The 24453-nt window shown below is 33.5% G+C and overlaps 2 protein-coding genes across 4 annotated transcripts; both read left to right on the top strand.

Annotated features, from left to right (window-relative positions):
- The first annotated feature begins 6301 nt into the window (after positions 1–6301).
- On the top strand, positions 6302–13693 carry LOC108456746 (ran-binding protein M homolog). 3 transcript variants are annotated; one of them, XM_017755387.2, is made up of 10 exons: positions 6302–7003; positions 8066–8212; positions 8314–8406; positions 9605–9650; positions 9836–9912; positions 10935–11097; positions 11644–11712; positions 12507–12566; positions 12784–12870; positions 13210–13693. In XM_017755387.2, exons 1-10 carry the CDS (start codon positions 6603–6605, stop codon positions 13465–13467), a joined length of 1401 nt encoding a protein of 466 aa, XP_017610876.1. In that variant the 5' UTR covers positions 6302–6602; the 3' UTR covers positions 13468–13693. The 3 variants fall into 3 exon arrangements, with proteins under 3 accessions (XP_017610876.1, XP_052874795.1, XP_052874796.1); XM_053018835.1 differs by lacking the exon at positions 12507–12566; XM_053018836.1 differs by lacking the exons at positions 8066–8212; positions 8314–8406.
- A 165-nt stretch (positions 13694–13858) lies between these two features.
- Positions 13859–17138, top strand: LOC108456745 (uncharacterized). Its single transcript, XM_017755385.2, has 5 exons — positions 13859–14744; positions 15305–15766; positions 16080–16457; positions 16538–16605; positions 16684–17138. The coding sequence occupies exons 1-5, from the start codon at positions 14178–14180 to the stop codon at positions 16901–16903; spliced, it is 1695 nt and encodes a 564-aa protein (XP_017610874.1). The 5' UTR covers positions 13859–14177; the 3' UTR covers positions 16904–17138.
- Positions 17139–24453: the final 7315 nt, after the last annotated feature.

The raw sequence follows: 24453 nt of genomic DNA, 5'->3' as shown, positions 1-24453 counted from the left end.
TTAAAAAAATTAAACTCATACTTTATGTCTAACTAAATTTAAATAATTATAAAATATATTAATATTATATTTAAACTTAATCAGAACTCAATTCAGCCCATAAATATCTCCACTCTACCCACATATTAAAGCCCTATGAATGAAGGTACGCTGGTTATATGGGTTTGATGTACCTATATGAGCTTGATGTGCCCATTTGGGAGGCTAGAGAGCTCCTCAATTGGGTTGTGATGTACTTGGCAAAGCGACTTTTGCCCAATAACTTATATACACATGTAACTAGTTACTTTTATTTTTTTGGATAAAGTGATATTGTCCAATGGGAGAGCACACGTGTTGTTTTTAAATATTTGCTGAAGTTAAGATTTTATTTTTGAGAAGAAAAAGTGAAAAAAAGAGAGTGTAATTTATCAACTTTTGATAGTGAGACCTCCCCCTCCATTCCTTCAACAACCAAAAGATAAGAAAATGAGGGAAAATGAGAAACTCTATAAATAGTTGGACATGTTCAAAGCATTAAACATTAATTTGTTGTTGCTAGAGATAATGCGTAGATACATTAAGTTTTTCAAGGAAATCATATCTAAAAATTAGAAGTTAAAAGGTTGAGAAATAATGGAGTTAAACGTTGAGCGTAGTATGCTTATATTGAAAAGAATTATGACTATGCTCAAAGAAGGAAGAAGTCTTGTTGTCCCGATAATAATAAGAAGTGTTAATTTAGGACTAACTTTATGTAACAAGTATTCATTGTCTCGATAATAATACGAGTCAACTAATTTGACCTCTTATTTCAGACTGGTACCTCAGTTAATTTTCGATCCAATTAATTCGACTGTCCAATCCAATTTTTTTCTTATTATAGGGGTTCATAAAAATTGAATCTAGTTGAAATAAGGTATTTACATATATGATATCAATATAGTGTATATTTGTACAACAATTTAGGTCATAATGTTTTACAATTTTAGTCTCAAATATTATTGATTCATTCATATTATTTAAAAAGTTAATGTTTTAGATTTTTTTAATTTTGAAAGATAACATTGTTGATATTATTTATACTATAATACCCATATCTATATAAAATTTATATCAATTTAGTTGTAAAATATCTAAAATAGATTTTTAATAAAAATATTTTAAAAATTTCTTATTCAATTGGTTCAACCATCCAATCAACCGGTTTGTACCAGTTATCGGGTCAATCAGTCTAATACCTTTCCATATCGATACCTCGGTCGATTCTTGGTTCGACCGGCTGGTCCAATCCTATTCAAACAACAATATTTAAAATTCTCCTAAATAATTAAATTAAAAAAGTTTTAATGCTTATAATTAGATGAAATCCAAATCTAAATTTGAATTATTTAAACAATGAATTTAGATTAATTCAAAATCTTGAATTTCAAATATGTTAGTTCCCAAACCATAAATTGAAAATAATGAATTCATAAATCATAAAATTTAAAGCTAAAATTTTAAAATCCAAATCCAAATTTCAATAACAAATGCTAACTAAAAAATTTTGGATTTAACAAATCCATATTTTTATACTTTTCTAATATATGTTAGATTGAATTCCAATGAGTTTGTCTACTTCATTCTTACCATTTATATAATAATTAAAATTCAACAAGTTGTCAAACGAATCACTAAGGAAGTTTTTCTCTTATGGTCAATAATAAATTCTTCTTATTGTCAATAATAAATTCGTACGGTGTTCTTGATAGTAAGTTTTACTCCAATTTATTAAGAGTTGTTGAGGGAGTTTTTCACTTTAGCTTACCTAATTTTATTAACTTAGAGAGTTAATTAAAGGTCACTAAAGCTCTTTTTTAGTGTCTTGACATTAAAGAAGGCTTAACCATCCTTCCAACTAAACTGACTTGGTTTTATTGAATTCTCATGTTGTTGAAAGAGTATCTAATCCCTTTTGCCACAAGCTACCTTGTAGCCCATGAAAGCTCTTTCATTCTTTAAATTCTCTATTCTATCTTCTTAATTCTTGTTCTGTTCAATTCTAAGTTTTATTCATTGATTTCTAATGCTATTCTTTTTTAAATTCCATAATTGAATTGAAGAATATCCTTAGTGCATTGAACCTTTGTCACAAGTTCCTTAAGAAGCAAGAAAGAGTCTAGTTACTTTGAATTGATTGTTCAGACTTCAAAATTCACTCTTGAGCTTCCGCATCATTTGGTATCAAAGCTCATGTTCTATTGTTTCATCCTAATCCTTAATTCTATACCATGTTATCTAAGAAAAGTCATTGAAACTTTGTTACAAACACAAATTGAAAAAAAAATGACAAGATTCACTTTTTAACCCTTTTCTTTAATTTTTGTATATCTAATTTGAACTTTTTAACTTTTTCAAAATTTATTTCAATTAGTTACTATTTAGACTGAATAAATAAAAAAGATAAATTCAAAAAAACATATTATTTTGTTAATCTAATTGGTTTTTGAGTTGAAATTTTCCAGATAATACAATATTTCTATATATTTGTTGATTTTATCTTAAACTTTCATAATTTTTGGACACTTAGAACACATAAACTAATCATTCGAAGTTGAATAGTTGTTTTTCTAGGTTTTCACCATTATTTCTTATTTGTTTGATTTAGGATTCATCGAATACTTGTTTTTATTGATTCTTATACATTAACTAACTCATTCTCCTCCTAATGTTAGCATGATTTAAAGAAGTTGCACATCTCTTCCTTCATACAACTTACTTCATTATTTGGAGCCCTTTCTTGACATTCTAGAGCTTAGGGTATCCTTGATAGTGAACTCATCTCTAGCTAGTTCCAAGATTTGATTAAGAACTTAATAAGTTAAGAAATCTTGCTCTTTTTTTGAGTGCATAGGTTATCAAATTTTCTTTTGAAAGATTTGTTTTACCCTCACCCTATTTTCTTTCTTTGTGTGTATTTTTTTATTTTATATCGAGACACATTCATGTACAAAATCATTTAAGATTTATCATTCAATAATCGAGATGATCTTGGATTTAATAAAAAACCTTTAAATTTCGCAGTACACCTAATGCGTTTTTCAACAATATAAGGACTTTATTACCTTTAATAAACCTAGCATTATCTATTAGACCCATAGGAGTTTTCTTTGTAATACCAATAACAATAACAAAGGAGAAGTAGAGCAAGCTAAACTCATCACTCTTAGATTTGGAAAGAACTTAGAGAATTCTAAGGAACTTGGAAATGAAGCTAAAGAAGAAACGCGTAAAGTCGAGCCTTTAGACAAATTTAAACTTATAGAAGTAAACAATAGTTAGAGCAAAATCAAGCCACCACTAAAGTCTGAGTATGGTGATAAAAATTATATTAAGCCCAAACCAATAGGTGAGCCATTAGAAAACCCTTAACCACATTTTTCGGTTAAGAAATGTGAAAGTCAAAATTTCTTAAATTATTAGAAGTTTTCAAATGCTTCATAATTAATGCACCTCTATTTGAAGTGTTTAAAACAATGTCTTAGTATAAAAAATTATTTTGAAAGATAATGTTTGAGGAAAAAAAGAAGCTTTCTTAAATAGGGAGATTATCATTAGTGAGGAGTGTAGTGCCTTAGTTTCTCGTAGGATCCCTCCTAAGTCAAAAGACCTGGTTAGTTTTTCAATGTCACATAATAGGAGGAATGCATGTAGGAAGAGCACTTTTTGATTTAAGAGCTAGTGTTAATTTGATTCATCCATCTACTTGTAGAAAACTTGAGTTAGAAAATTTTTAAGCATATTATGTGTCTTTGCAACCAGTGGATTAAACCTTTGTGTATCTGATAAGCATCACAAAAGATGTGCTTGAAAGATTGATAAATTCATTCCTACTAGTTGGGGAGGATGCATTACTAGATGTTGCTGGAACTTTTATTATTGATGTCACATACTAAAAATCGGGTTATTAAATCGAGAGTTTGAGATGGATACTGAAATTAAGGTCATAAATAATTAATTAAAGTATTAAAATAAAATAATCAGGTTTTATTTTATTAATTAATCTAAATGAAACTTAATTATGAGGTTTAATTTGAAAATAGTGTGTTTTAATTGAGTTAGGACCTAATTGGAAAATGGGAAAAATAGGGAGCGACCAAAAGTGAAAATTGCCCAATTTTTGGAAATTAGTCTTTTACTTTGAGTCATTCAAGTCTAATTCTCTCTTAAACCAAAACCCATTCAAATTTTTCTCCAAACCACAATCAGAGAGTTATCCATTTTCATTTATTAACCTCCCAAACACCAAAATAACCCTCAATATCAAAGGAAAACCATGTTTTCTTCATTAATTTTGTCATTGTTCTTTTGTGTTCAAATCCCGAATTAGAGTTGTAGATTGTTGTTTTCAACGAATTGAGGTAATATTCTGACTTTTTAGGATTAAATAAGGAGTATTGTTAATTCAAATTCAGTTTTAAACGATTGTATGAAGATTTATTTAGACTTAATGTTTTTAAAGCAATATTGGATTAAAAAATGACAAATCTCGAAATCTTGAGTAAACTTGTGTTTTCAAAGTGATTTTTGGTTCATTCTAACCTAATTAGAATGTATTCCATCTCAATTTGATAGGTCCTTACCGAATTTTTAAAAATCAAACATTTTCCATCTTTTACATGTTATTGAGAGCTTTAATTTTTCGAAAATTTTAGAATTATGGAATTAGGTAAAATTAGTGGTTTAGAGCTGAGATTAAACGATAATTAGGGTGTTTGAAATTGAAATTGAGGATTAGAAACGAGATTAGGATGTTGAAACTTCAATTCCGGCAAAATTAGCTATTTTTCGGTAGTGAGAAATGAGAGACTTGATTTGTGTTTTCCTTGCTCTTTGGTTGTGTTTAAGGCTGTTTTTAATGAGTTTGGAATGTGTTTGTTATGTGTGTAAAGTATTGGATCAATCAAGAGCCACTCTGAGCAAGTCTAAAAGCAAGGAAAAACTTATTTGAGCTTTCGGCTAGTAAGCAGAAGCATGATTGGTGAGTGTTCGGAGTCACTGCTAGTATGCGCGATTCATAGTCTTAATCAGGATATTAGGATTAGACTAAACCCTTATCCTAGGTTCTAAGAGTAAGTATTTCCTAACCATACTTTTAAAAAAAACTAAACCCTAACCTTAAAAAAATGGACATGAAAAATACTTCCAACTAGAAACATTTTCGTAAAATCAACCTAGTCCCGTAATTTTTACAAAAATAGCCTAATCTAGTAATTTTTTTAATTTCGACATTTTTAGAAAATTCAACCAAAGTTATATAGTATCGTTTGATTGACCTACGCCAACAAAATTAACAATTAAACTTGGTCAACATTAACAAAAATACTTGGTTAATTAATTATCTTTAAAGGTTCAATTGGGTATTAATTTTTCTTGATAAGTTAATTGGTTTTTTTTTCATTGTAGGCTATTTTATTAATAAGTCAATAATAAATAGTAAAAACATTCTATCACTTCAAAAGTTTTTCCAAGTATGTATATTATATAAGTTATAGATTATAAGAAGATTATAAATCATAGAAATAAATTATAAATATAGATATTTAAATTTTACAATAATATTTGTTTATAAAAATATTAAAATATGTTATAAGTTTTATTATTTTCATAAATTTGAAATTTTATTTTATTTTTAGGAATTTAATTTCAGATTTTAAAATTCAAATATAATTATTAACCTAATAAATTGATTGATGTGGTATTTTAAAATTAAAAAAATGTTGAAGATAAAAATATATGAACGCAAATAGGGACATTTATCACATATTTAACAATATTGGATTAATTCATTATATATAAACTTGGTTAGCGGCAGTTAGACTTGCTCATGGGCCCGCCCGAAAAGTGGGAGAGTTTGGGTAAAAAGATAAGTCTGAAAAATGAATTTGGGCAAAAAAAATAAGATCCGTTTAAAAAATAGGTTGGTCCATAGGTAAGACTTTTTTGGCCCAAGCTCGTAGTTTCTTTTGTTGTTTTGTATTTTCATTTTTTTCACAATTTTGTTATAATTTCACTATTATGTTGTTACTATTTTGTTGTATAACTCTTGTTTTATTATTAATTTTGTTACTATATTAAAGACATTTACTTATTAAGTTGTATCTGTTTTATTATTATTTAAGTATTTATATTTTAAATTTTTTTAATTCTTTAAAAATGTTTATTTTAATATTTTTATAAAATATATAAAAATTAATACTAGAGAAGCTAAATTCAAATTTTAATATTTTTAAATTCATTTTTCGAATCCAAGCCATCAAACTTAACAAACGGGTATATTTCGAGTTCAACCTAACAAACGGGAATAGAATTTTGGTTGGGCTGAATCCGGCCATGATGACCTGTAGCGACAGTAAAATGAAGTTAAAAGAGGCCATTTTGGAATTTCACCAAAGTTTTGGTTGCTTCTTCGTCAGTTCTCTCCCCAAAGTAGAATCGAAGGAAATAAAATCCATTTCCATCTGAAAGTCTTCTTTTCAATTAAGTCTCGTTTAGAAAAAAAGGAACGAAAAAGGAACAGCTCAAAATCAGATGATTGCTTGAAAATAAATTTAGGTTTCCTTGGTTGGGTTTCCATAGAAATGAACTCCAGTAATACAAACAATGGCCAAAGCAACAACGGGAAGAGCAGCAGACTTGATGGCATAAACCGAGATCTAGGCTTATACTTCTTGGAGCTATCTCGGCTACGCTCCTCTGCGGCTCCGACGGAGATGGAGGAGGATGAGGAGGAGGCTCCGAAAGAGCTCAACACGATCAATAGCTCGGGAGGGTTCCTGGTGGTGGCGCCTGATAAGTTGTCGGTGAAGTATACGACTGTTAACCTACATGGTCACGACGTCGGTGTGGTTCAAGCTAATAAGCCGGCTCCAGTGAAGCGTCTGCTTTATTACTTCGAGATTTATGTGAAGGACGCTGGGGCTAAGGGACAAATTGCCATTGGATTCACCAATGAAGGCTTCAAGATGCGGAGGCAGCCCGGGTAAGCTACGTTTTTTATACTGAATAATGTTGTTGATAGGAAGGAGTTTTAATTGAAGTGTTCGTGATTATTATAGTTCAAAGTTAAGAGTTCTGTTGTTGTTTTAAACCGTTTTCTTTTAGTTGTTGAAAGAAGAAGAAGAGAAAAAGGGGGGTAGGGGATCAATTCGTTGATTATGAGTTATGACGCAGCAGGGGAGAGGAAAAGCAAGGAATAGGATAGAGTGATATTTTGTTTTCTTTTACTGCTGCTTTATAGTTTTACTATTTTTATTTATTTTTTAAATTAATGTCTGATTAGTTGTTGGAAAAGCGAAGAAATGTGGGACAAGAAAATGTTTTTACTACTTTATATTTGTATTTATTACGGTGTAACATAGAAAAAACGTTAAAAAAATTATACTCTGTGTGTGTGTTTGTGTTTGTAGTTTCGCCGTATGTATGATTGTGTATTGCTTGAGAATGGAAGAAAAACATTTAATCCTGGGTACTCTCTTGTTTCTTTCCTTTTTGTTTCAACGGTTGTTTTCTGAGTGTGGAAAAAGAGGGAAAGAAAGAGAAGGAAGATAGGATGAAGCTCTTAGTAAGTGAACATATGTTAATTGTATGGAAAAAAGGAAAACATAAATTATTTGACGTGGAAGTGCTGCAATTTACTGCAGGAAGAAAAAGAAATGATCTTGTATGGAGGCTTTTCTGTTGTTAATTCAGTTAAGTTGCATTTTTGTCTGGTTTTGAAGACAGGTTCAGGATATCGAGAGAAATGAGGAAGGAAGAGTAAACGTCTCTTAGGCGAGAGGATGTCTTTTTATTGCTTGAGAATGTTTGGGTAGGAACAAAGAGAGAATGAGCTTTGTCTTTATAAATACCTTTTTACAGTTTTAGATTCTATTTTTTGACCCTGTCATCAACAAAAGGTTTTTTAACAGAGAAAGAAATTTATTAAGACAGCTTTTGTGTAGGTGTTCTTGATTGGGTTTGTCAAATTTCTGAAACTAAGGAAAAAAATATTTGTCTTCACTTCTTATATGTAATATCAAAGTATTCTTCTTGACTATGGCAGATGGGAAGTAAACAGTTGTGGGTATCATGGGGATGATGGATTGCTATATCGTGGACAAGGAAAGGGAGATGCTTTTGGTCCAACATATACAACAGGAGATACTGTTGGGGGTGGCATTAACTATGCTTCACAGGAATTCTTTTTCACGTAAGATACAATTGTCATTGGGCTTCTATTTGCTTGAATTTTAAGGTATATTCATTCCTGAAGATTCTCACGATTTTCTAAGCTCATTATGTTGATGCCAGTAAAAATGGGGTGTTAGTTGGAACAGTTTGCAAGGAAAAGGAAATGAAGGGTCGCTTATTTCCTACAATTGCAGTTCACAGCCAAAATGAGGAGTATGCATACCTTCTGTTTAGTTTACTTATATGAATTCTCTTTTATATGTCGTGATAAGACACCCATATTTGTTTTGAGTGTGGAATAAGAATAATGGAGATATCATTTTATTCTCTTCTTTCCTCTCGTTTAGTTAATTGACCGTGTTGCTATTTTGCTTCTTGACACATTGAGGTTTCTTTCAATAAATGAGTGGTAATGTGCTAGTCATTGCACTTCTATTTCTGGCATTGTCCATGGTCTAGTAAAGCTATTTTGAGGGTTAAATTTAGCTTAAACTTCCTCTTAGGTTGGGAGTAGATAATTGATTCTTTTTAGATACACGAATGTAGCTAGTTTCTTGCTGGAGATTGTACAAGCTTATTTCTTGATAGTGGGGGTACAATAGTGAGTTACAAACTATATGGCATTAAGTGGAAATAAAAATTCCAGACCTCAAATTGAGCTTGAATGTTGGTTGAGCCTGAAAATAAATTGTCAAACTGAAATCGAGCAATTGCTTGATACTTGTTTGCTCATCTTGTTTGAAGCTGTATCCTTGGACCAGTAGTGCATTTTCTTTTGATACATCAATATACCAGATATTTCCTTGATCTGGTAGCCATTGGGTTGGATTTACTAAGCCCCAGAAAAGATGGTTGGAATATGAATTGATAGTGTAAATTGCTACAAGCCCTGCATACAGATAATTCCATTTGAAGTTTTCTATAATGTGGACTCCCCTTGATACCTACTAAATATTAAGAAGTTGATTGCTACCAGATGTGATGTCCGTGAGAGACATGTATATTTTCAGAACTTGGGGAATGTTAGATATATATATTTTGAGGGCGGGGAATGTTATAATTAGGAATATCATGAAGGGGCAATTTCATGGTATTGTGCTAGAAGTACATGTTTATGATTTTTATCTTTAAATGTTGAAAATAATCTGTCATAATTATGTTAGTTCTAAAAATTAAATGCACTCTTCTTGTTCAATTTCTGCTAGTAGATTGTCCATTTTGATCATGGGCTACCAGTTCCTTGATTGTTATGAACTCCTAAAATGCAGTTATGGTGCATCTTATCTGCTTGTTTAATTTTTCTTGTCCATTGGCTCATATCATTTCAAAGTTCATCACAATGCAAATAGATATTGGCATAGTGTTTTTAACCATGATTATTTGTATGACATTCTTATTTCAAAATGTGCAGGGTTCATGTCAACTTTGGGCAAAAGAAATTTGCTTTTGATTTGAAGGCAAGTTATGCTTCCTTATTTTGCAGCATGCTTTGTTTTTTATGAATGTATGGTAACTTGGATTTTAGTATATCTTGGTCCTCTCCGTCTGTCACCTTATGGGATTTCTTAAGGTTGTTTTGTTTGTTTTTCTTATTTTATTTATTTTTTATTTTCAAATTTATATGTTTGATGCCTTGCATCAGGAATATGAAGCTCAAGAGAGGTTGAAGCGGCAGATGACTATTGAAAAGATATCTCTTCCACCAAATATTAGTTATGGGTAAGTTTTTCTTTTGCTGCTAAAAGTATTTTCTGCCTCATGCTTGTCTGATTACTATTGCATGCTTTTATGTTTGTGGCTAAAGAAGTGTGACAGCTTTAAATTTGAGGTACTGGTTTTATAATGTAATAATTCTATAAAACAGAAGCTTGTGGGCTACACGATGATGAAAATTGTTACGGTCCCGACTGGTGGATCTTGTCACAGGATTCACAGGCAAACCATTAATCATAGCAGGGCTCTTTCCCTAATTTCTATTTCTATATCGCAAATGACCAATGAACAAGTGGAACTTGTTGAAGGGAATTTTAGACCTTAGACTCGTTAGAGAGAATCTTAAATCTTGCAATTGTTTAGTTCGATATATATATTTATCATTCACTTGTCAAATGACCTCTTAAATAGCGTTTACATACTTCAATTTAAAGACTTACTAAGGAAGTAATCCTACTAAGGAAAGACCTAAAGAAAGCAAGAAGTACTCATAATTACAATCTTTAATACTTCCCTAATAAGATAATCATAAAATTGATTCCTAATAAATAAAATTACCAACGCTATCTGCTGTTGTTCCTCTTTTGTGCATCTTACGACACAAATGTTTTTCCGAAAAATGCATCCGCAACAAAAATACTAATTACACACTGTTGCTCGCTGAACATAGTTCTGTTCGTCTTCATCCGCAGCTTAGAGGACTCTAAAAAGGTTCGAAGCACCAAAAATATTGAGTACAAGTTAAATTTTTAGCACTTGGAGGATAAAGTGTCATACTGTTAAATCAGAGAAAATAAAAGTATATGCATAGAAGTTATATGTAATTGGATTTACTCTTTGGCCATAGCTTAAAGTTCTTAAAAAATAGTTTTTTAGTTATAGAGCCTTAAGCTGGGGCTATTTGCCTCTCTTTGGGTGGGTGTAAAAGTCAACTTGAGAAAACTTATTACTCTTTATCCTATTAAGCTTAATTATTAGTATGGCGTAGTGTATATTTTAATATATACCTTTCTGTTATTATTGAACAGACTTGTTCGCTCTTACTTGCTACATTATGGCTATGAAGATACACTCAATTCATTTGATTTGGCTAGTAAAAGCACTATCCCCCCTGTCTATATAGCTCAAGAAAATGGCTTTGACGAGCAGGATATCGGATATGCACTAAATCAGAGAAAGATTCTACGACAGGTTTGTAATTGTTTGACAATTCACAGTGCTGTATTATAGTTGTAATTTAGTTATGCTTTTCCTGTAGGAGTTGTTCCCTTAACTTTTCTAATAATTGAACAGAAAATTTAGACATGTGGCCAATGAAGTTGGCTAAAGTCAGTTATTTTGAGCATTAATAGTTAAGTTTGCCTTTGGTGTAGCCACATCCTTCACTCATTTTTTCCTAGGTTACGAGGGTCTCATTTTGCTGTTAGTTTTAAATCTCCAGTAACTTGGGCGTAAGCTAACTGTTTTGTAAGGATGGGTGTTCCCATTGTGTAAATACCATATTCATGAGCTCAAACTTTTTTTGTTGCTCCAAGCCCCACCAAAAAAAGGAAAAAGAAGTAGCAAGAGTCAACTAATGAATATTTATTCTTCTGTTAGCACCTTCAATGTTATATATATAAGACTATCTTTTCTTTTTTGAATATTTGTTACCTGTAATCTACTATGCTTACTTTGATCACTTTCTTCTGCTGTCCTGGTTAAATTAGTGATTATTGTGTTTTCATTGCAATGAAGCTCATCAGGAATGGTGAGATTGATGCAGCAATTAGCAAACTTCGTGATTGGTATCCCCAGATTGTTCAGGTCTGTACACTATTCGATTTTGTCTACTGTTGTGAAAACATATATCAACTGTCATAAGAGGATTAAGTTATGTTGTCAATGCATGTGAATGGGACTTGTATGTGGCTCCTTTAATGTCATTCTAGAACTTTGTTTCTTTGTTCTGTTAAAGCATTTATATATATTTTTTGTCAGTTAAAATATGCAGTTAGTCCTTGTACTTTACAAGGATTAATGGCATATTTTAACCTTTTTTGTCTCTTGATTCTTTCTTTTCTGGTTCCATTATTGTTGTTTTGGCCATTGGGAACTCAAGGAGTGCCCTGCATTTATAAATATCAAATTTAACTTGCATTCTTGCCTTTTACTTCAGTAATTCTTGTCATTCCTTCTTTCCCTTTTCCTCTGTCCCTATATTATGGCTAGGATAGAGATGTTTAAACTGGGTCAGGTTAGCCAGTGATAGAACAGAATATGCTAATATTCTTGTCATTTCATCCTTGGAAGAGAAAGAGGGAAGAATTGTATATTATTCTACTTTCAAAGCAGCAATTACATTAAAACTCATGATTGCTCTCCTCAAACCTTAGGGTTTGCCTTGGATATTAGTCACAACATTTATGATTTTCCTTGTCTTCTGATTGTTTGCTACTAATGTATGTTCAATTAGCTACAAATTTCTGTCGCACATAAATTGTAAGTGGTGAAGAAAGTGTTGTGGCAGTCCCCTTGTTCATTATTCCATGTATGCTTGAAATAGCTTTAGTGTTTTGGATTTATACACAAACCTTTCTGTTATGTCATGCTACATGCAGGATGACAAATCTGCTACTTGCTTTCTGCTGCACTGCCAAAAATTTATCGAATTTGTTCGGGTACATTTTCTTTCCTATATATTAGCTTATCTAGTGATTACCATCTTTAGTTTTTGTATGAATAACGGCACTAATTACAGAAAAATTCTTATCCATCATGTTTTGAAATCTGATGGAAAATATCTTACTGGATATACCTTGTTGTCTTTTTCACTTCTTGAGACTTCTAACCTAAATTCTCGGTTCTGATATATTGGGAGATACTTCCTGTGTGTAGGTAGGAGCACTTGAAGAGGCTGTTAAGTATGGAAGAATTGAATTGGCAAAATTTTTTCGGTTGGCTGGATTTGATGATTTAGTGCAGGTTGATAATTCTTTTTCTTATACTTTCCCTTTGGTCTATACTGAGAGTTGCATTTTGAATATGTGAGATGACAAACATTATGTTAGGGATGTGCCGAGCTTGTTAATTTCCTTTTATTTTTAGTTTATATTAATTCATTTTGACATGCATCTGAGCTGATATAATTTTGTTTTCCCTTTCTGTGTATATTTTAAGAAAATTAAGATTTACAAAAGCTCGTCATTTCTCGTATGTACTTTTAGACATGGTTAACATCTATTTCTACGTAGTGCATGTGAAGAAGGAATGTAGGATCAAAAGGCTTCCCAAAGCTAATATATGAGTTGGTTTTTCAATTAGGACTGTGTTGCTTTGCTGGCATATGAACATCCACAGGAGTCCTGTGTGGGATACCTTCTAGAAGAGTCGCAACGTGATCTTGTGGCAGACACAGTTAATGCAATGATACTGTCAACAAATCCGAACACGCAAGATATGGAAGGGTGCTTACAGTCGTATCTTGAGAGATTACTGAGGCAGCTAACAGCTTGCTGTTTGGAGAGAAGGTCGGCAAATGGGGAACAGGGTGAAGCATTTCTTTTACGTCGTGTTCTTTAACAACTGATGTGATAATGTAAATTGAATTCTCTTACTTGGTCCATATCTTCAATAGATGTTTGACTAATCCCATCCCAATTTACAAGACCTTGTTATATAGAGAGTAGAGAGCATCCCTTATCCTCTCTCAACATGGTGCTGTTTCTCCTTGTGCTTGTAAGATTTATTTATTTTCTTTTGATTTTTTTTTTTAATCTTTGAAATGATAATTTTCTAATTTGCTGGATGCGGATTCCAATGTGAATATTTGTATTCTAAAGATCTTACTCACATGAATATTATGTGGATAATTTAAATGAATCACTTACTTCGTAAAAAATGGTTTTTTTTTCAATTTTATAATTTAATAATTAAGCTGATTAAGGAGTATCTCTACCTATGTTGTTTGTATGTTGGTCAGAGCAAAAAGAGAAAGAAAACCCTAAAACAACCATTCCCGATTCTCAAAACAACATGTTGGTAAATAATAATAAATAAATCCACCAACTCACTCAAAAACCCTGTTCTTAACAAAAAGGAAAAAAGAGCTGGCTGGCACCATCATTACCAACAGCAAAACCCTTGGTTTTTCTTTCCCTCTCCTTCCCGCCTCTTCTCTTTGAGGGTTTCCTTTCTATTTTCTCTAGTCTTATCTTCTTCAGTTTTACATTTTTTCGAATTCAATAGATACCCTAACATCAGACAAAAAGATAGTGAAATGCTTTTGAGGGATGCAGAAACTGATAAGAAGAACCCCTTCTGCTCCTCCCCTGCTTTCCACTTCTTCCCTTAAACCCTCTCTCCCTTTTCTCTCTCTCTCTCTTTCTCTTCCTCTCCCTTTCTCCACCCCTGCTTCTTCTTCTACTATTTCTTTCTCAATGCCCACTGCCACTCTCCCAGGTTGTGGCTCTTCTCTCGCCGCCGCCGCCGCTCTTACCAACAAAACTTCCTCTCTTTCCCGCCGATTCTACACTACTGCTAGTTATCTCTATCAGCCCCGTTTAAATACAAGAACCTCTCTACGGGCTTGGCCTGGGAGAGTTGGTATCCGGCCGGCTTGGTGCCATTCCAGTGGGATAGAGGAGCAGTTGAGTCCAATTGAAACTTCCAAGGATTTGAATGAAATTGAAGAGGAAGCTAAGCCGATAAGGTTGAATAGAAGGCAAAAGGGTTCTGGGGTTTTGGTGGGGAGTCCGGATTTGTTGACGATTCCGGGCGTTGGACCTAGGAATTTGAGGAAGCTTGTGGAGAATGGGATTCAAGGTGTTGCTGAGCTCAAGCAGTTGTACAAGGACAAGGTTTTCTCTTTCTTTTTTTCCTGCTATTATCTATGGGAAGCTTGTTTGGTACCGAACTGTTTAAATGGAGTTGCGGTTTTTATTTTTATTTTATACTGGTTTTAATGTGTATGTTTTGGTTAGTTTTTCATGCGGGTGATGTCGAAAATTGATTTAAATAGTGGTTTTTGTTTCATTAAAGTCCATTTGTTTGAAGTTTTTAGTGTTTAAGATGTGAGTTTTCCCCATTTTTTTCATGAGAGTCCAACTCCTTTCCGTTACTTTCCAGTTCCTTTTTCATCATAATACACAGGCATGGCTTCCACAATTCATCGATGGTTTCTACTTATGTGAATGGTAGATATGGGTGTATTGGAAAGCAAGGGATAGAGAACTAAATGAAGCTCAATCTGTATCTAAAATGGTTCAATGGTTGTTGACTCCCTAAACGCGAGGACCGGAATTTTTTATTTAATTGATTGTAAAAACTTGTGTTGTTTATTGGCATGGAAGAAACCATTTTTTGTATGATTATTTGGTTAGATTGTTTGTTGAATTGAACTTTAGCTTCTCCTTGGCAGTTTTTTGGAAAGGCTAGTCAGAAGATGGTTGAGTATTTACAAAGTTCTGTTGGGATTATCCACAGAAATCATGCCGAGAGTATAACAACTTTTATTAAGGAGAGTGTGGATGAAGAACTGAAGGATTTGAACTCAGATACAAATCCAGCTTCAAAGAAACGGTTAACATTCTGTGTTGAAGGAAATATCAGTGTTGGAAAGACGACGTTCCTTCAAAGAATAGCTAATGAAACACTGGAGCTGCGCGATCTTGTTGAGATTGTTCCAGAACCCATTGATAAGTGGCAGAATGTTGGACCTGACCATTTCAATATATTAGATGCGTTTTATGCTGAACCACAGAGGTATGCCTATACCTTTCAAAATTATGTCTTTGTTACAAGGGTTATGCAGGAGAGAGAGTCATCTGGTGGTCTTAAGCCGCTCAGGTTAATGGAAAGGAGCGTTTTCAGTGACAGAATGGTAAGCATAGAGTAGTTTCTTCTTCTTATTACCTTTTTTCCTGTCTGTTATTATGATATGATGATGAGTTTCTCTGTGTTGTCATGTTCTGCTTTTCAAGAAGTTTTCTTTAGTCTATGTTTTTATCTTGATGTAGGAAAGCGAAATATTAGAAGTTTTTTTTTTTATGAATTTTCTGTTCAACAATGACCAAAGTCATTGGATTTTAATCCTTGCAGTTTTCTCTTTCTCCTTTGGTTTATTCCAATCAAGAGGAAGAAAGCTGACCTAAGAGTTTCAAGGCTGATAACTTTATCTCGTTTTTACTATTAAGGTGTTTGTACGAGCTGTTCATGAAGCAAATTGGATGAATGAGATGGAGATCAGCATTTATGACTCATGGTTTGATCCAGTTGTATCATGCTTGCCGGGGCTTATTCCTGATGGTTTTATCTATCTAAGGGCAAGTCCTGATACATGCCATAAGAGGATGATGCTGCGAAAAAGAGCAGAAGAGGGTGGGGTGAGCCTAGATTATCTGCGTGACTTGCATGAAAAGCATGAGAGCTGGCTTTTACCCTTTGAAAGTGGAAATCATGGAGTACTGTCTGTTAGTAAGTTACCCATTCATGTGGATAGCTCTTTGCACCCTGATATCAGAGATCGAGTGTTCTTTTTAGAGGGTAATCATATGCATTCTAGCATTCAGAAGGTAAGATGGTTTCCTTTCTGTGTGGAATTTGGATTAGATTGCTTTCCTCATTTGAACTGTTAATCTTTTTCTATGAACAGGTTCCTGCTTTGGTGCTTGACTGTGAGCCCAACATAGATTTCAGCAGAGATATTGAAGCAAAGAGACAGTAAGATAACATGACCTTTAGTTTTTCGTCATATTAGCCTTTAGATATTAACTGATTCCTGAACTGGCTCTGGTGAAGGTATGCACGCCAAGTTGCAGAATTCTTTGAATTTGTGAAGAAAAAGAAAGAAATCTCAACTACTAAAGCTGGGGAAGAAGGCCAAGGGGGCAGTCAACCTCAGATTATACTGCCTCATGCAGGTGGATTATGGGTACCAGATGGAAAACATTTCCCAGATGCCGCCCTAAAATCTCTAGAATTCCGGCGAGCCATGTCCTACATGTCTGGATCAGGCTAGTCAGCTTTTTTTTTTTTTTTTTTTCAGATCTAGAGGTGTCTGTTACTGGTGGACGTAGGATGCCTCGTGTAAAAATGTTTGACCATTATTAACCTTTAGGAATGTAGAGATGTTGAAATGCTTGGACAGTTTTCTTTAAATACATTGGTCGTTGGTGTAATGGTGCTTTGTTTTCCTGTGGTAGTAACCATTCTAATGAATCATGAAATAGATACGGATATGATATACCCAAAAATTCTATTGAAAAATAGGAAAAAAACGAAAAAGGATAGGCGCAAGGAATTGGGATCTCTCCGTTTCCAAGCGAAGAAAACACAATTTTGTTTTTCAATTTTTTGTCCTTAACGAAAGAAAATAAAGTACAAATTCTTTATTTGTGGAGGTAGAAAGTTCTTCTAGGGCTTTCTCTTCTACGTTCTCTTCTACCTCCTTTATTGGGTTGTTGCCTGCTTTGATTCGCAGTTTTACCGTTGGTTCATTAAGTTTTTTAATTACTAGCACTTTGGATCCAATTATTGTTGACTCTCTGCGAAGTATTCCTCCATTAACAATTGTGGCCTCACAACCAGTTGTGCATGGGGCTGTTCCTATCAGCTCTTCATCAGCCTTTACCTCCGCAATAGGTTAGTCTATCTAATGTGGATATTACCTCAATGAAGTTTGCACTGTTGCAAAATTTGAGATATTTCAAGACTCAAATTCCACTTTCTTGAAAAAGACAGACATTTGTTTATAAGCCTTGGACTAGTAAAATTAAGTTGAGAAAGTAATTGGACTAGTAAAATTAAGTTGAGAAAGTACAGTAGTGCATTGGGTTCAAAAGGCTAGTATAATTTACATTTGAGTTTTTATGTTTTTGTTTTTGGAAGTATTTTTTACTGAAATGTTTTGGACTTAAAAAAAGTGAAACTTAACTTGTGACACCTATGTTTAGCTAAGCTAAAAATAACTACAAAAAATATCCTTGTGAACAATATCCTACATGCTTCAAGCTATTCAACTCGTAATGATGATGCAAGCACATCAGCTCAAGTTACTTACGCCATCTGTGTTAGTGTTCCAGATATAGTTAGGGGAGTTGAAAAGGGGAAAAACATGTTAGGTTGTATTCTTAGTAAGAATAACCCAAATGTTACATCTTTTCCCTTGGAGAGATGTATTTTCCATTGAATTCTGATAAGGTGATGATGTGAGCAATAGCCGTGATTCCTAAAGAGATACGAGATGTTGGTTCTATTACTGTTCCAATAGAAGTTATAAGGGCTTGAAGGAGTCTTTTTTTTACTTTTTGCAACGGATAAAGATGTGAACATTCACTAATAAGCATTTAGTTGAGTTGAACCAAGAGAGGTTAAAGTTAAAAATGAGATTCAAGAAGTTTGTTGTAAATGTTGAATTGTTCAAGAAGTTGAGTAGGGTAGTAACTGCGAGAGAGGAAGCTTTAAATTTGAGTGTTGAACATTTACAGGTTGAGAATGAAGCCTTCAAAAAGGAGAAACTTGGGTTACAAATTGAGGCCATGTACAAAGAAAAGATAGACAAGCATGTGCCAGAGGTGGAGTCAATAGGGCGAGATCATGCTGCTGAGTTAGTGAGAATACAAGAGTTTTATATGTCGGAAGTAGCATTAATCAAGCAGGAGTGTGATGAGATGCTAGAAGCCTCGCCCAAGAAATAGTCTTTAAAGAAGAAGTTAGAATATGCAAGTTTTGCTTTGGTTGCCAAGGACGGTTTGATATCCACTATCACAAAAGATGCTAAAACTGAGATAACAGATACAATACCTTATGTGCCGAGGTACTATATTGTGTCACAGGTCGCAGATCAAATCCTGTGACGAATGCACAAAGAGCATCCCATGGAAGTCAATTGATGAAATGGGGCTCATTTGACCCGCTTAAACTGGCCCGATTCATGGAACATATGGAGAAGCCCATCTACTTGAAGTCTTACCCCTAACCCGTATCCATCGCCGGAATAAGATTACGGAGCATTACCGGGATTTACAGATCGAATAACAATCATTTCATATTGTCTAGGAAACATATCTTAAATCATTCGTAAAGTCCCTTATATGAGCCTTCGAGGCCCAAATTACACATTAGAAATAAGTCGAGAATAAGCCGGGTACTCAAAGAATTTTTAAGAAAACATAAAAAATTTTCAAAGGAGCATGGGACACATGCCCGTGTGGCTAGGTCGTGTGGCTCACACGGTCAAGAGACACGCCCGTGTCTCAGGCCGTGTGGGCATTCGAAGTTGGGGCATATGGCCGTGTCCCAGCCCGCATCCAAATTAGGGTGCTTACTGACTTGAGTCATATGACCACGCCCGTGTGCTAGGCCATGTGAGCATACTGACTTGTAAAATTTAAGTGCAGGGGTCACATGGCCAAGTCACACGCTCATGTGCTAGGCCGTGTAAAAAATCCTGGATATTCTGTTTTGCAATTTAATAGATGCAGGGGATACACGTCCAAACCACACGCTTGTGTGTTAGGAAGTGTGTCATATACGACTGAGACACACACTTGTGTCTCTGGCCATTTGGATGAAAATAGGCCATTTCATGGCCATATTTCTCACACATTTTTGATTTCAACCTAAACACTTCAAATTTCACACTCATAGGCCATAACAAGGCCTTCAATACAACCAACTCAAGCTCTAAACATGTCATAATATCTCATATATTATAGCATTTGAAATTTACCATATTGATCAAAACACATATTTGCACACTTATACCAAATATACTATACTATTTCATTTACCAACATGCCTATAAACTATACACCACTTAACCACGCCAAACATATATCAAGCATGACAATACCACACATACATATATAAGTTGATTGTAATTATAAAGAAAATATAATTCATAATATTTACACAAACCAACTTTAATCAAATCCATACCAACCTTATACATGCCATATAAACCATAGTGTACGTTTAAAAAAAAACTACCGGAGTAAACTGGATAGTGTGACTTGATGTGCTGATTCGGTCTTTCGATCTTTCGAGAATCTACAAAGACATTAAACAACACAAATAAGTTTAACAAAGATTAGTAAGTTCAATAGGTTAAACATAAATCTTATCGAACCTATTATAACAAATCAATTAAATAAATTCATTCAATGTAAATTCCTTGCCAATCACAACTTCAATTGCTGAATACACTTATTTTAGATCAATATCAATAACAAACAATATGTATTTCTATTTCAATTACATAATCACTTACCAAGTTATTTCAAATTGAGGAGCGGCTTACGGATAAGAGTACATCGTTTTCAAAAGCCGGAGGTTGAACAGAAGCTCATGAGAGCTAAACAGAAACCCATAAGTGTTGAATGAAAGCTCGTAAGAGCTGAACAGAAACTCATAAGGGTTAAATAAAAGTTCAAAAGAGCTGAACGAAAACTCATATGAGTTAAACAAAAGCTTGTGAGAGCTAAACGGAAAGTAAACACAAAAGTTTGCAAAAAATGCTGAACCTCGGTATACTTTGTTAATTTGCTGTCATTTTCCTCTAATGCCGTCAATTTGCCGAATGTCGAATGTACTCAAATCCCTTGTTCCATTTAATTCGAATATTCAATTCAAATTTATAACTTTAACAATATTTCATTTTCAACAATAGAATAAATACATAATACCATTCATCAATTCAATATAAATATTAAAGTTTAACTGTACGAACTTACCTGGGTTAAATTGTAATATTTGCAGTAGTTCAAGGACTATTCCGCTAGTTTTTCTTTTTCATGAGTATTTACGAGATCTTGATTTAAAATATAAAAGTACTCATTCATTAGCATATATTTGAGTTCTAATTCATTTCACAATTAATACCCTTCAATTTTTTTAATTTACACAATTACCCCAAACTTTCACAACTTTTGCAATTTAATCCTTCACTAATTAATCTTATCAAATTAACTCATTTTTCTCAATTAATAATTTATATAAATATTCTAGGGTATCATGCAGCCCTTCATAAAACAAAAATTTAATACCAAACCCTAATTCTTTAATTCTTCACAATATGATCCTAAAATCAATATTTAACAAAATCACTTAATAAAATCATCATAAAACAAAATTAAATATCTAAATCCATGTTATTCATCTAAAATATAATACTCATAAATTTAAACTTTCAAAATTTTCAATAAAATAAAAACTAAGGTATTATTAAGTTGGGCTTAATTGTAAAAGTCTCAAAAACATAAAAATTACAAGAAAAGAGTAAGAATTAAACTCACATGGAGCTAAAATATGAAAACAAGCTTTAAGAGCTCTTCAATTGTGTTTTTGGACAGAAATTTGAAGAAGAATTGCCTAGAAACCCTTTTAATTTCTAATTTGTATATTTAATTTCAAACAATTTACCATTTTGCCATTAAATTACATTATTTTATTATTTTTCTTTGTTTTTGCCGCCTCATGCCTTCCATTTAGGCATATTTACTCCTTAAGTCCTCCATTTTTTAATAATTAAGCCATTTAATCATTTATTTCTTATAACTAACAAGTTTTGCACCTTTTTCAGTTTAGTCCTTTTTAATTAATTAACTATCAAATTGTTAAAATTTTCTAACAAAACTTTAATACTACCTTAATTAAACTCCATAAATATTTATAAAAATATTTATGGCTCGGTTTATAGAATTGAGGTCTTGATACCTCATTTTCTAAACCACTTGACCTAATAAATCCTTATAAAACACAAATTACTAATTCAAAAATCTTTCTAAAACCACATTTACAAGCTTATGCGTCGAATTTGGTGGCCTTAAACCACTGTTTCCGATACCATTGAAAATCAGGCTGTTACATTTAGGGCTACCATGACAAATACGGAAACTAGTCTTAGAAGATATGTAATCCGATATGGATTGATTTTATAATCTTAAAGGATTGAGTTAATTCCTTAAGAATCTCAGTTGTAAATAGGCTTTAATCTCGACTGTCGATGTAACTCAATATGTACCGTTAGTTTTGGAGGAGCTCAACTATAAATAGAGGTCTTTCTCCCCCTATTTGTAATCACCCCAAGATACCCAGTTGTAATCTACCATAGTAATTGAATATTATTGAGAGCAGTTACTTAAACACTTGGCATGCTTTTGTTTTTTTGTGGCATTTTCTCTTTTTTTGTTACTCTTTTGTTTTGGATTTGTTTCCGTTTTATATTCGGTGCCTTGGAGAATTTCCATTGAGGATTCTCATTTTATGAGAGTTAGGCTGACTTAGGCAGATTTGAACCCAAGAAATTGCCTAAGGTCGTATGGATTGCGAGACTAAAAGTTTAGACCGTGACAATTTGTATCAAAGTTAAGGTTTTGAAGGCACCGATTGAGAAGACAAAATGAGTAGACGAGCAAAATGAGCCAATGGAAACTTTTGGAAGGGCCAAGAAAACTAGTCGACCGAAGGACATGCTGTTGGCTATGAAAGAATGAGTGGTCTCGAGGAGTCCATGAGGGATATGAAGGAGACACTTAAGGTAGTCAAGGGACGCACTAAAAAGTTAGACCCGATGAAAGAGTAACTTAGGGAAACGGTGTTAGAGTCTCTCGGTTCTAATGTGAAAGAGATACAATGGGTGCTTAATTCTACTACGAATAAGCTAACAGTAAGGGATAATGCTCTTAAGGTCATGGTGATGGCTTTGGCAGAGGAAACAATGGCCACAATAAAGGCTTTGAGCACAAGAATTGAAGAGCTCGAGGGAGAGCTTGTTGTGTGTCGAGTCGTCGTGGGTAGAGGAGTGTTGGGTGCAACACTAAACTAAGAGATAGATGTTTTCAAACTGAATAAGTTCAAAGGGGCAAGGTCCGTAAGAGAGGTGGACAATTTCTTGTAGGAGATGGAGCAATACTTTCATGTCGTGGGCATCAAGTATGATGATACTAAGGTAAATATTATCGCTAAATATCTTACTGATTTTGCTCTTCTTTGGTGGAGACGTACATCCACAGATGAAAAATGTGGTTAGGCTGTGATTGAGACTTGGAAAGATTTCCATGGTGAATTCAAGAGGAATTTTTACCCAGAGTATGTTAAGGATAAGGCTCTAGTTAGGTTGCGTCGGCTTACACAACAACGCATAGTTAGGAAGAGGGGTAAGAAAAGCTTGATTCAACTCGAAAAAAATTTTGAATTTCGAGTTCGAGTCGAGTTTGGCTTTCGAATTCGAATAACTCGAATAATTCGAATAAACCGAATATCAAACTATAATAATTTACATTATTAACCCAAACTCCTAAACCTCTTCACTTTCCTCCCAAAACTTTTACTCCCTCCCACTTTCCCTCCATAACTGATAAACCGTAAATTATATACATTTTTACCCCATGTTTAATGCATTTTATGGATGATTTCTTATTAGAATTGGTGAATTCGATACTTCTAATGCTTTAATTTCATGTTTTATACTTAGAAGAGCATAAGAGAGCGAAAGGAACGAGAAACGGGCCAAAAACGGAGAAAATAGACCAAAGTACGAAATCAACACAGCCTGGACCTCCTCACACGGGCAGACCACATGGCCGTGTCAATCTGGTAAAATTAGAGAATGACTCACACGGACGTGTCCCTGCTGAGCCCAAGTTAAGTCCAATTCGGTAAAGGCCACTTTTGAGGGCTTCTAGGCATTCTAAAGCCTATAAATACACCCTAGAAGAGGAGAAAAAGGAGACGGAGAATAAGGGGTAACCAAGGAAGCCGATTGATCCATCTCAGAAGCCGGATTCATTAACAAGACTGAAGATATCTCCTCAATTTCCCTTCAGGAGTTTTGGGTTTTCTTTATGTTTTGTACTCTTTATTCTTCTGAGATGTTTTCTCATTTAGTTATGAACTAAATCCCCTAAATACCTAAGAGGAATGAAACCTAAGACGAATCTTGTTATTATTTTCTGAATCGTATGATAAATATTTAACTTGTTATTAATTATGTGTTCTTAATTCTTGTTTTGATATCCCATGATACTGATTCAAGACATGCTCTTATTTAGAGGAGGAATAGACCCTGTCTAAGAGTACTTTTGTCATAATTAAGTGGAGTTGATTGCGCGCTTAGAAATAGGGTGACAAGATTTTTCCGGATTTGGGTGAAACCTAATAAGGAGATCTATAGATCGAGTTAATGTAACCCTAGAGTGTTAATTAGAGAAAAGTCTCGGTTATTCAATCTAGGGATTAGACGTTATTAGACTTGAATAGGGATAATAACATAACTTAGGGGTCTCTACGGAACAAGTTGAATGAATAAATCGTCTGATTCAGAGCTAGAATAACAAGTAAAGTCTAGGTGGATTTTTCCTTAGGTATTGTCTCAAGTCAATCGATTTTCCTAAAAGCAATTCCCTAACTCTTTTCTCTGTGCTTTTTTAGTTTATATAATTAGTTAAATTAAAACAAAACCCCATTATTCTTAGGCTAGATAATAAAAAGACAGTCATTACTAGTACTTTTGGTTCCCTTGGGTATGATATCCCGGTCTTGCCATTACTATACTATTGTTCGATAGGT

Source organism: Gossypium arboreum, chromosome 9, assembly GCF_025698485.1.
Source record: "Gossypium arboreum isolate Shixiya-1 chromosome 9, ASM2569848v2, whole genome shotgun sequence".
Lineage (NCBI taxonomy): Eukaryota > Viridiplantae > Streptophyta > Magnoliopsida > Malvales > Malvaceae > Gossypium > Gossypium arboreum.
Note: the sequence above shows the minus strand (reverse complement) of the source record. Positions and strands in the feature narration are given on the sequence as shown.